At 38.3% G+C, this 11357-nt stretch overlaps 1 protein-coding gene across 1 annotated transcript; it reads right to left on the bottom strand.

Moving 5' to 3' along the window:
* Positions 1-672: 672 nt before the first annotated feature.
* On the bottom strand, positions 673-7984 carry LOC149166850 (ubiquitin-activating enzyme E1 2-like). The gene is made up of 7 exons (XM_089432784.1): positions 7735-7984; positions 5783-6045; positions 4397-4614; positions 3350-4147; positions 2362-3230; positions 1776-2208; positions 673-1596 (listed from the first exon to the last, which is right to left on the bottom strand). Exons 2-7 carry the CDS (start codon positions 6030-6032, stop codon positions 1003-1005), a joined length of 3162 nt encoding a protein of 1053 aa, XP_089288910.1. The 5' UTR covers positions 6033-6045; positions 7735-7984; the 3' UTR covers positions 673-1002.
* Positions 7985-11357: the final 3373 nt, after the last annotated feature.

Genomic DNA, 11357 nt, shown 5'->3' with positions numbered 1-11357 from the left:
CACAAAAACTGAAAAAAAAAATACTTCTAACTAGAAATTCAGATTTTCCGAACTATATCGACTCCATCAGTATTATGTGTATCAGATGGTAAGAGAATAGGAGAATCTTAATGCACTGAACTTCACAGATCACTGCAATCTCAACAGAAATCAAAAAACGGCATCATAGCATTCAAACTTCCAACTAAAATAACAACTGCACTAGTGTTTTAAGCTACAAACAGCTCATTTTGTCATAAACATGCACAACATATCAATGATTCAATTCCACGACTAATGCAAGGAAACGTTCAACGACTTCTAAAAACAGCAAGACTGCAAAACATTAAAAAACTGAATGGAAACTAAAGTTCCACATCCACACTGTCGCAAAGAAATAAACTGCTAGAAACATACATCACAGCCTTCTTGAATTGAACCAAAACAATTCTTGGGATCTTCTTGAATTGGACCAAAGCAACGATGTCCAAGAAATTTCTCGCTTGACAGAAAAATTTATCACTTCACAGCAAATCATATTTTTACATGACTGGCACACAAGTACATTCTTGTCCTATAAATAAAACACATGAAGCAGAAGACACCAAGCAAGCAGCACTGTTAATTAAAATTGAAAACACATGTGAAGTACAGCCATGGAACAGACTTTAATTACAAGGATGCATAAAATCATTGGCAAAACCATAATTTCACATTAAATGATATAAATAAATGGTTTCTCAAAAAGTTTTATTTATCAGTTATTTCCTGCATTTATAACACCCAATGAGGAGCATATACCTCCTTATATGTGAATATAAGGTATGGCATTGCTATACTAGCAATGTGACATGTCACAGCGGTACCTCCAGAATACAGATGACCATATAGCAAATCTTTGTGGTTACAAAAGATTCATAAATTGAGATCTCCCAGAAGAAAAGCAAATATTCCTGATTTTTCCCTGGTAAACTTTGCTTAGTAATACCACAATTGATAATATTTCAACTAAAAATACTGGGCCTAGCTGAAGCATATGGATATCAAAGGTACATCCACATCATTTCCATCATCATCTTCACAAGCAACAACAATGTCAAAATGGCGACGATCAGGAGGAATTTCTAGCTTTGCTATGTCTCTTGCAAGGTCTAGAACTTTTCTATCCAATCGTTCTTTATGCTTAGGAAATATGCTATTGTAAATCAAGCTTTGCCCGCATGATATACTGTAGGCACTTAGGCCTTTATCTTGGAACCAGTCTAACAATTCTCGCAAAGTCAGATTCCCAGCAATGACCCATCGATCCCAGACAGACCAGCTCAGATTTCCATGTTTAATTATCTTTGGAGGTACAGGTTCTGCCATAGAGAAAAGAGGAAGGGCTAGGTTTGCAAAAGTGTTGCGATACTTCTCAACTTGGTGGTTTAATATAACCTTATAGAGTTCCAAACACACTAGACCAGTGGCCATTGCAGTTGTAGTGGCAATTGCAGGAATTATTCTCCCGGCTATGAATTTAGCTTTCAGCTTGTCCACTTCAGGTATGCTATAATTCCTTGCACGCATATTTGCAAAACCAGCTATAAGATCCATGTGATAATTTGTATCGTCATCCTGCATTACCAAAAAGTTAAAAACCACAATGTCTAAGCACAAAACCACGGGTAGTAATTTTATTCACATATATAATGGCTATATAGCGTATGGTCCGAGATAGAACATAGTAGTATACTAATCACTTATTATGACCCAACAAATTGACATAGAATAAGTGAAGCTAAATTAGTTAATACCTTTTCAAACTGAATAGGACTCATACGAAAGCCTGACGACAGATTCTTCACCCCGCTTTCTAGTGTTCTAATTAGATTATCAATCACTGCACTATCATCAATTGTCGATGGATGCATGTTTGTAGCCTTCTCATCTGTCACAATTTTCACCCCCTGCTTTGGTTTAAAAGCTGAAATCTGCACTTTATCGACTGCCTCTGCTAACTTCTTTGAATTGGAAGCCCATTCAGGAATGGGAATTCCATACGTATTAGCTCGTAAAATTGATGCTGCAGCAATTAAGGACATGTGACTAGGATCACTGGAATTAAACTCTAGGGGCTTTGGAAAACGCTTTGGAGCAGACCAGAATGGTGCACCACCACTTGTTGTTGCATTCTCAGGGAATGTGTAGGTAAGCTGCTTCACCCGATTTGAAAAATAGTCCTCAAACCTACACCATTTCCAACATCCAAACTGGTAAGATAACCAAATCCCAATCAAGTTCTATATCATAAGAACTTTGAAAATAAAAGCAAAAGCAATTCAGAATTAATTGAAGACAAGAAGCAAGCAGGAACAAATATAATCTAATTGAAGGATTTACTTTCTTCTTGCCCAAGATATACAATCTTCAAATGTTTCACATCTCTCTGAAACCAAACACTCAACAACACGCTCCAGAAGTTCTCGAGATTGAGCATCTCCTGCTGACTTCATTGCTGCTTTATATTCTTCTGGTTTCATGAGAAAAGCATTTGCTTCAGCTGGAGTTTTCTCTAATAAACCCTCAAATTCTGACCTTGCCCATGTTAGACAATGGTCAATATTATGAGGAAATGAGTGAACAGTGCACATCGGTGCCTGCTTTTCTGGGGGATCTCGTGATGCTCCATAGTTCTCCGTTAGGTGAGGAATAACCATTTGAGTGTTGCACTTGGTTCCCAGAGTTCCAGACTCTAGCAATGGTTTCTGGAAGTAAACACACCTTGAATCTACATACAGCCTGGCGTTGACATTGTCCAAAGCATTTAAGATGACATCAAGGTTGTCCCAGAAAGAATCATCAAAAACATTTTCTGTATCTGGGCTCACACGATTTTGCAATGCTTCAATCTTAAGATGTGGATTGATGGCAGTTGCTGCTGCTGCAGCCACTGTTGACTTTGCCTGCCCAATGTTCCAATCTCGGAACAGGAACTGTCTACTGAGATTGCTCTTCTCAATGACATCATCATCTGTTATAGTTAGTTTTCCATGGCTTCCAGAAGAGGCTCCCATGAGAGCTAAATTTTTTAGAAGCTCACATCCCAGAGCACCAGCGCCAACAACAAATAACTTTGCTTCTTCCAACTTTTTCTGCAATTTTTTTCCAAATACAGATATTTGGGCATCATACCGACAGTTCAAAGGTGCAACATCCTCTGGCTGAAGGGGTTCTAGAGGAAGAGATTCCAATGAATCAAAATAAAAGAACTGCAAAAAAATTCAAATAATATTAGACCAATATATGATCTCCCATGATTACTTCCACCAACCAAAGCTCCAACAAATTTTGAATTCATGAAGAATTGTTAAATGGTGAGAATAAGAACCTGGAAAAGTGGATGAAACTTCCCAGAAGATGCTTTCACAACCTCCTGCCCAATAATCCCACCAAACATAGCTGCCATTGGATTTAACACTGCACGGGAACCACTTGCAAAATGCTTCAATACATTTTCATCAATGACATCCAACTTCTGATCACCTGACAGGCTGTCATTCAAAGCCTTTGTGAAGTCAATCAATCTACTGGCATCCTCCTCAGAAGCAGCATGAGGGAAACGTCCGAACTCACGAACAAATTTATCAAGAGATTGAAAAGCCAAGTGTAGAAGTGGAGGGCGGTCAAATTTGGAAAAATCACTCAAAAGGAATTCACCAGGATTTTGCAGTGCTTCACTCAGTGACTTAAAGTTTAACACCTTTGGTTGCTTCACCTGGGTGACAATACCACCCTTCTCATAGGCTCCAAAGTTGGTCGTGTCCTCCTCTAAAAGGAAAGAATATGGTCTTGCATTCTTTACCTTTCTTGGCTTCCCATCATTCAACTGAGTCATACCATGTACTTCAGAAAAAATAACTAAATCCCCATCCTGGAATTCAAGCCTCTCATCATCCACACATGAAACAAGAGCAGGATTATCATTGCTAACAGACGCAATGATACCTGTGTGTGGTTCCTCACCATTCACATCAAATACAGTAAACTCTGGTCCAAAATCACAAAAAACACTGCCAAATAGTCCACGAATATCTGCTTTAATAAAAGCAATTGGAGGTTTATGATCACGGCAGAAGTCATTGTATTGAATTGCTTTTTCAAGAGTTATGTCTGTGAAGACAACTACCTGCAAAATCATTCAGGAACCATTAGTTACTTCCTGTTAAAATCTCAACTATATGGAAAAGAGTGTTATACTATATCAGCATTACAACAATGAGGTCAGGTAACTTTAACTAAACAAATATCTCTTGAATGCAGTTTTCCTTCAGAACTTGAAACACACGGAAGGATGATGGGCAACTTTGTGCTTCAAGCAAACTTAAGCGAACAGAATATTCATAAAATATTACAATGAATGCCAGGAGAGCAGTACCTGGAAAGAAGAAAGATCTTCTTCAGTTATCTCTGAAGTCAGAGTAGATACCGTAACAGCAGCATTTAATTCTTGTAGCTTATTATAACAAGCAACAGCTCGATTTTTGCCAATATCATCTTCGGTCAAGTAGAAATTGCCAGATAAATCCCACATTTCAACATTTGACTGGTCATGCAAAGTGACTGATTTTACTCCCGCTAGTATAACGTTCTTTGCTGAAATACAAAGTACTCATGCAAGTTAACAAATATAAACAAAATCTTGCAATAGCATAATTTTCATTTCAATTTTTTTCGAAGTGCAATGCATGTTTTAGGGTTTGGACAGCATTATTCTAGTTGAAAGTGTTCAAAGTGCTGCTGCTGTTATAAGGGATTTCAGTGGAGAAATATCATACCTAAACCTGTTGAAGTTCAAGGAAATAAGACATGCACTTTATTTAGTGACGTAGTTCTTTAGTCATTTCAACAGTTTATAATTAATACTGTACAGTACTTGTTAATGGAGTGGCTGATCTTATATGTGCCCTTAAGTTGCAAAACATGGACTGCAGCAGCCATCATAAAGGCTAAATCATATGAAGGCATAACCAATTATGAGCAAGGTGGTTGTAGTACAGTTAGGCTCCTTCAGATTCTGTTGAGAACCACATTCAGTATACAATTGTTGCTCATGCATACTTGGGTGGTGAAGGGACTATAAACATGAGATGCACAAAAGGCCCAGATAAAATTAGAGAGGTGATGGCAATTGGTGCACCTTTTGATCATGATGAAGAGGGTAACTTGTATCTTGCCAGAGAGGGTGGGAATTCTCGTAACTTGAAAACCTACTTAGACTAGAAATGGCACATTAGTGTATGGCTTGACTATGTCTTCTCCACAGAATTTCAGGCCCTCATCATTCATGTTATCATTAAATCCATTACCCTTTTCGATTGGCACTGACCTTGGTCCACCGTCCCATTAAGTTTCATCTTATGCTTTGCTTATGATACTTCCCTAGTGCCAAAGGAGAGCCATACTAAAGAGAAAGGAAAGGCTGCTGTGGTCACAGTGGACAGCTCTCCTCAGTTTCCCTAACGTTGCAATCATTATTTTGGGACTTTTACCACTTGAATGCACCTTTGAGCAGTGAGACACATTGCTAACCCATATATGCATACCATTTGTGCATCTTGGAATTGTTCCTACAACATAAATACCTTTCTAATGGAATTATGTTTCATGATGATGCAGTTTTGAATCATGATTTAGTGAATCTACAGACTTAAAACTGATCTCTAATCAGTATAATATTATATTATGTTCTGAGAAAACAATCACACAGTGGAATTTCGGAAAAATAATCATATCAAGTCATAAATAAGCTGGAGTTACATACCAACTTCAACCCCAAGGCCTTGAAGGCTAGAGATAAGAACATTTGCCCCAAATAGGCGACGCATAGCCTCCCTCCCATAAACTGCCAGTTGTCTGCTATGCAAATCTTCATCTATGTCTACATCAGGCGGGTTACCATCGCCAGCCATGTTCACGTCCTGATTTACCACCTCACTAGTGCTCTCAGGACGTAGCCTCTTCACTGAATTCCCTATGGCTTCACTCCCAGCAGCTCTCTTTTCGGGTAGCATATAGTGCAACTAACTGTTCAAAATAACACAAATTTTTAGCATAATCTTGTATTCATTGAAGCCATATAAATACAAACTAGAATGTTACACTGCAAATATAAGTAACAGTAAACATGTTAGATCTGAGACTTTTGTGATCCATAATGTAGAAAAATGTCTTTCGGATTAATCACATTTTCAGGATTGGGTCATCCTGAAAATGTGATTAATCTGAAAGACATTTTTCAACAGAAAACATATCAAAGCAAGGCAGCAGCCGAACAAAGTGATTGTAAAGAGATGTAGGCTATATTTTTCTAGACAGATTTCGTCTATTCATGGATATCAGCGTTGAATTTTGATGTCAAATTAGAATTGAATTTCATCAACTCAGGGGAGGACAACATTTGGATTCAATTTTTTTACCAAAGCCCACCCAACTTAAAACATGCTTACAAGTGCTACCACTTGGCACTTGTAAAACATGCTTACAAGTGCTACCACTTGGCACTTGTAAAACATGCTTACAAGTGCTACCACTTGGCACTTGTAAGTGTCGAATTAGCATTGAGTTTCATCAACCGGTGGGATGACAGCATTTGGATGCATTTTTTACCAAAGTCAACTTAAAACATGCTTACAAGTGCTACCACTTGGCACTTAGCCATAGCCGAGCAGCCAGGGCAGTTAAAAAGGCTATAACCAGTATACTGCAGCACAAAATACAGTTTGCAACAGGATTGGCAACATTACATCATTCCTACAAAGAGACTGTGAAGAGAGAGAAGACTGCAACCATTTTCAAGCACAATTGTCAAACTTGCACAGGATGACAGCCACACAGAACCTGGGCTGAGTAATTTCCTTCATTTTTATCTTTTGGGGATAAAACAATACACTAAAAACAATGGCTCTAGTACTAAATTGATCGCCTAAGCCAAGCGTTGTACAGACTGGACATATTCTAGGACTCGTTGAATTTTCTAAGTTCATGAATATTTCAGTAGATGGATTAGCAGCAAATATAATAACAGAAATCACAAAGCATCATAATTCAACCTTCCGATGGACCAACAAACTCATAATCCAACCTCCAGATGGGCAACAACGCATATATTTTGCAACCAAACTACAAAGAAACCACAAAATCTAGAGTTGAACAACCAAACGATGCCCGGAAGTAACAGACAAATTTCCAAATCCCATAACAGCATACTGATTTAAATCAAAGCCAAGCAGCCGAACCACATACTATTCTTGCAAAGCAAGGCAAATAATCTTTTTCCCGGAACATTCCCATATATTTCTTCCAAGCAAAACCTACTTCATACCTTCTAATGCAAGTCAGACGTCCTTAGAGAGTAAAGAAGCCGAAATATAAAACGAAACAAAACAAAACAAAAGACGCCATACCCTCCTCTAAAAAGGGAAACGCAAACCCCATCCACCCCCGAGAGAAAAAGAGACAAAAACGTCAAACCCTAAAGCTCTTCCAGGCTCTTAAATAATACAAAAACAGAGATATAGCAACAACAACAAAAAACACAAACCCTGAAGAACTATTTAACTATTTATCCTGGATCGTGTTTGCATAACCTGACCAGACTTAACGGGAATCAAACAGCAAACAAACGGGTGGCCAGAATCATCGAGAAGACGTGCTCTTCAAAACATCAAAAGAAAAAAAAAAAAATGACATTCCAAAGGAGAAATGAACGCAAACCTGGTCAAAAGTGGGCCAAATTGCACCAATAAGGCATCGATTAGAAGAACCTGATCTGCAGATCTTGAAATTTAGACGAATTCAGGCTCCGAATCGGCCAATTCAGAGAGCCTTTACGTGTATGTTCCCAGCTGAGGATTCGATCATCCGTCTTCCAAACCCTTGTGCGCCCTTACCTTATAATATATGTATGACGAGGTGTACGCTCTTCCGCCGTTTGACACTACAAAAATAAACTCCGTATTAATTTGATGTTTTCATTTTATGTGTATATGTCTGGTTTAATAACCAGCCCCACTCCTTTGCCCCCTCACCCGTGGGTAAAGTTTGGTTTTTACTGTGCCCGGATTACCTGCCCACTCCCGGAATCCCCGCCGGATTGTTGTGATTGGTCGGCAAGGGACTTTTTCTGTTTGCTGACGGCTATACTCAGGCCTTAATTGACGGGAATTTATGGCCATTCTTTCGCTTTATTTATTTAATAATTAACTACGAGGGTTTCATTCTATGGTTGGGCCGTTGAAATTTGTTGTGAGTTAACGTTGGAAAATTAGCGACATTTTGGAAAAAATATGGTTAAATAAAAATTTAAATTAAAGTATTTGTTGCGAGTATATGTTTTTTTTTTTTTTTAACTATATATGTTTCTTTTTTTTTTTAACTATATATGTTTCTTTTTTTTAACTATATGGTGAATCGTTGCGAGTATATGTTTTTTTTTTTTTTTAACTATATATGTTTTTTTTTTTTAACTATATGGTGAATCGTAGCTGCCAGCCCTAATCTATGGGAGACCGAGGATCAATCCTCATAGCTGCCACTATAACACCAAGAGTAGATCCAACTACCTGCAAGTCGATATACTAAGATCCTATGGTTTTAGCAAAGCCACTAAGATCCTATAGTTTTAGCAAAGCGAGACTCTGCCACTATAACACCAACAGTAGATCCAACTACCTGATATACTAAGACCCTATGGTTTTAGCAAAGCGAGACTCTCGTGCCGCCAAGGCGAGTGGGGAATCTGCGTCTCGAGCATCCACCTCTGTAGGGTTATTAGATTTATGGTAAATTTATTGTTATAGGTTAATATATTTAATTTTAAAAATTAAATTTAGTATTTTGGATTAATCATATCATTAGGATTTGGTCGATGTTTTGAATCAACTAATGTCCAGGGTCATTCATTGAAAAACTAGCCGTTGGAAAGATTCAAATATGCTACTATGGATAGGAATTATTTAATATAGATTTTATTTATAGCTGGTAAATATTTCTTATTTGTTATTATAAATTTAGTTATAAATTAGTATTGCTAAGAATACTCCATACAAATAAGATGGTTAAGAATAACCTTCAAATATTATTAATGATAGCTATTAGGAAATTATAAGAAAATTAAATACTACAAAGTTTGAGATTATTATATACTATAAAGCATAGGTAAAGAGGAGTTATGATCGAGAAGGAAAGAGGAGTTAAGAGAAAGAATCAAATAAGAGCTTAGTAGTATATATTAATTATGTTAAAATAGGGTTAGAATAAGAATAAAGATAAGGGATCATATATGCTATCAATATATACAGAAGAGGAGAGGAGGGAATTTTATTAAAATAGAGTACATACGAGCTAGAGAATTAGTAATTAAGCTAAAGGAGATAAAAAAATCAAGAAAAAAAGGGGGGGCAAGGGGGAGGAGGAGAGAACAAAAATACGAGGACCGAGGGGGGGAGGGACAAAAACACGGAGGACAGAGACAATAGGATTATAAGGAGAGGGCTGGAATCCAAGTTTTACTTAATTTCCAACCATCGTCTTTATTGAGATTTCTAGCATGAGTTTCAATTTCGATCGCCTCCCTAAGCTTTCTATGGTGGAAATGATCAACCCTAGCAATGACTCTGGAATGCTCAATACAGACATGGTGTTTGGATTTCTCCAAATGCTCAGCAAGAGTCAAAGAGCGAGAACGATTGTGCCTTATGTCTGCAACGTGCTTATGGATCCTCTAGTTGATTGATCAACCCGTTTCTCCAATATAAGGAATACCGTAAGAGCATGGAACTAGGTAAACTCCCTTCATGTCCTTCGGGTTGATAGGGTCCTTAACCGAACCAAGAGAAGTTTTAATGGTCCTCAGAGGTTTGAATGAAGAGGAAACATTATTCCTCCCATGGATATGGGCAATCCTATCTGTGGTCCCCTAAATAAATAGGAGATGAACCTTCAAGATAGGATCAACATGAGTATATTTAACTCTAGGTCCTTTACTAGCTCTTTGGAAGGCTTTGAGGCTCTGAGTTTTGTTATACCCATTATTTTTAAAAACTTCAAGGAGATGAGATTTCTCCTACTCTAGGTGGTTTTCATCAGAGATTCTCAAAGCCCGGGTGGCGAAGGTGCTGAGAACACCAAATTTTTGAGTAAGAAAATGATGAGAGTTGGCATGAAGATATTGTTCCGTGTGAGTTTTTTGTGAAAAACTTGGTGAGAGATGGAACCATCATTCATTATACAGAGGAGAATGTCAAGGAAAGGTAGGCATCCATCCACCTCAACTTCCATCGTGAACTTGATGGATTTAGATTGGGAATTAAGGTGGTTTAGAAATAGATCCAACTTCTCACGACCATGGGGCCAGATGACACAAGTGTCATCAACAAACCTCTTCCACTTCTTAGGGCGGAATTGAGCTAAGGCTAAGGCCTTGGACTCAAATTCTTCCATAAATAAGTTTGCAACAATAGGGGAAAGAGGGGAACCCATCGCAACATCACACGTTTGCTCATAGAATTCACCCTGGAAACCTTAGAAAAGTCGAGTGTCTCGCCCTTAAATCCCTGAGGGATAACCTGGACATTGTCATCCTTAAAGCTGATAAAGGTGGGGCTATCGTCATTTTGGATAGATCTAACTATGTCAACAAAATGATTGACCATCTCTCTAATAGTGGTTGTTACATCAAGCTTAAGAAGAATCCCATTAAGTCTGTTTCTAAGGATGTAGCGGTAGCCATTAAGTCGAATCTGTCTCTCAATCCCCTTTCCAAAAATCTCATTGAGAGCAATCCCCTCACCCCCAGAATTTATGGCCTTCCTAAGATTCATAAATTTGGGGTCCCCTTGAGACCTATTGTTAACACAATAGGTGGACCTACTTATCTCCTTGCTAAATTCTTAGCTCTTAAGCTTAAGCCTCTTGTGGGTCACACTGATTCCTATGTTAAGGACTCTGCGTCCTTTGTTAGAGAATGGAAGGATGTAAGACTGGAACTAGGTGATCTGCTTGTTAGTTTTGACGTTGTTTCCCTTTATACCAAGATTCCCATTCAAGAGGCCATTAATGTCATAAGTCGGATCACTGACCAGGACACTGCCAAATTGGTTGGCCTCTGCCTCACCTCGACTTTCTTTAGTTTCCAGGGTGAATTCTATGAGCAAACATGCGGTGTTGCAATGGGTTCCCCTCTTTCCCCTATTGTTGCCAACTTATTTATGGAAGATTTTGAGTCCAAGGCCTTAGCCTCAGCTCAATTTCGCCCTAAGAAGTGGAAGAGGTTTGTTGATGACACTTGTGTCATCTAGCCCCATGGTTGTGAGAAGTTGGATCTATTTCTAAACCAC

The sequence above is a fragment of the Pinus tabuliformis genome, chromosome 5_1 (assembly GCF_031772625.1).
Source record: "Pinus tabuliformis cultivar Carrire ecotype Pingquan chromosome 5_1, CPIR1, whole genome shotgun sequence".
NCBI classification, from domain to species: domain Eukaryota; kingdom Viridiplantae; phylum Streptophyta; class Pinopsida; order Pinales; family Pinaceae; genus Pinus; species Pinus tabuliformis.
Note: the sequence above shows the minus strand (reverse complement) of the source record. Positions and strands in the feature narration are given on the sequence as shown.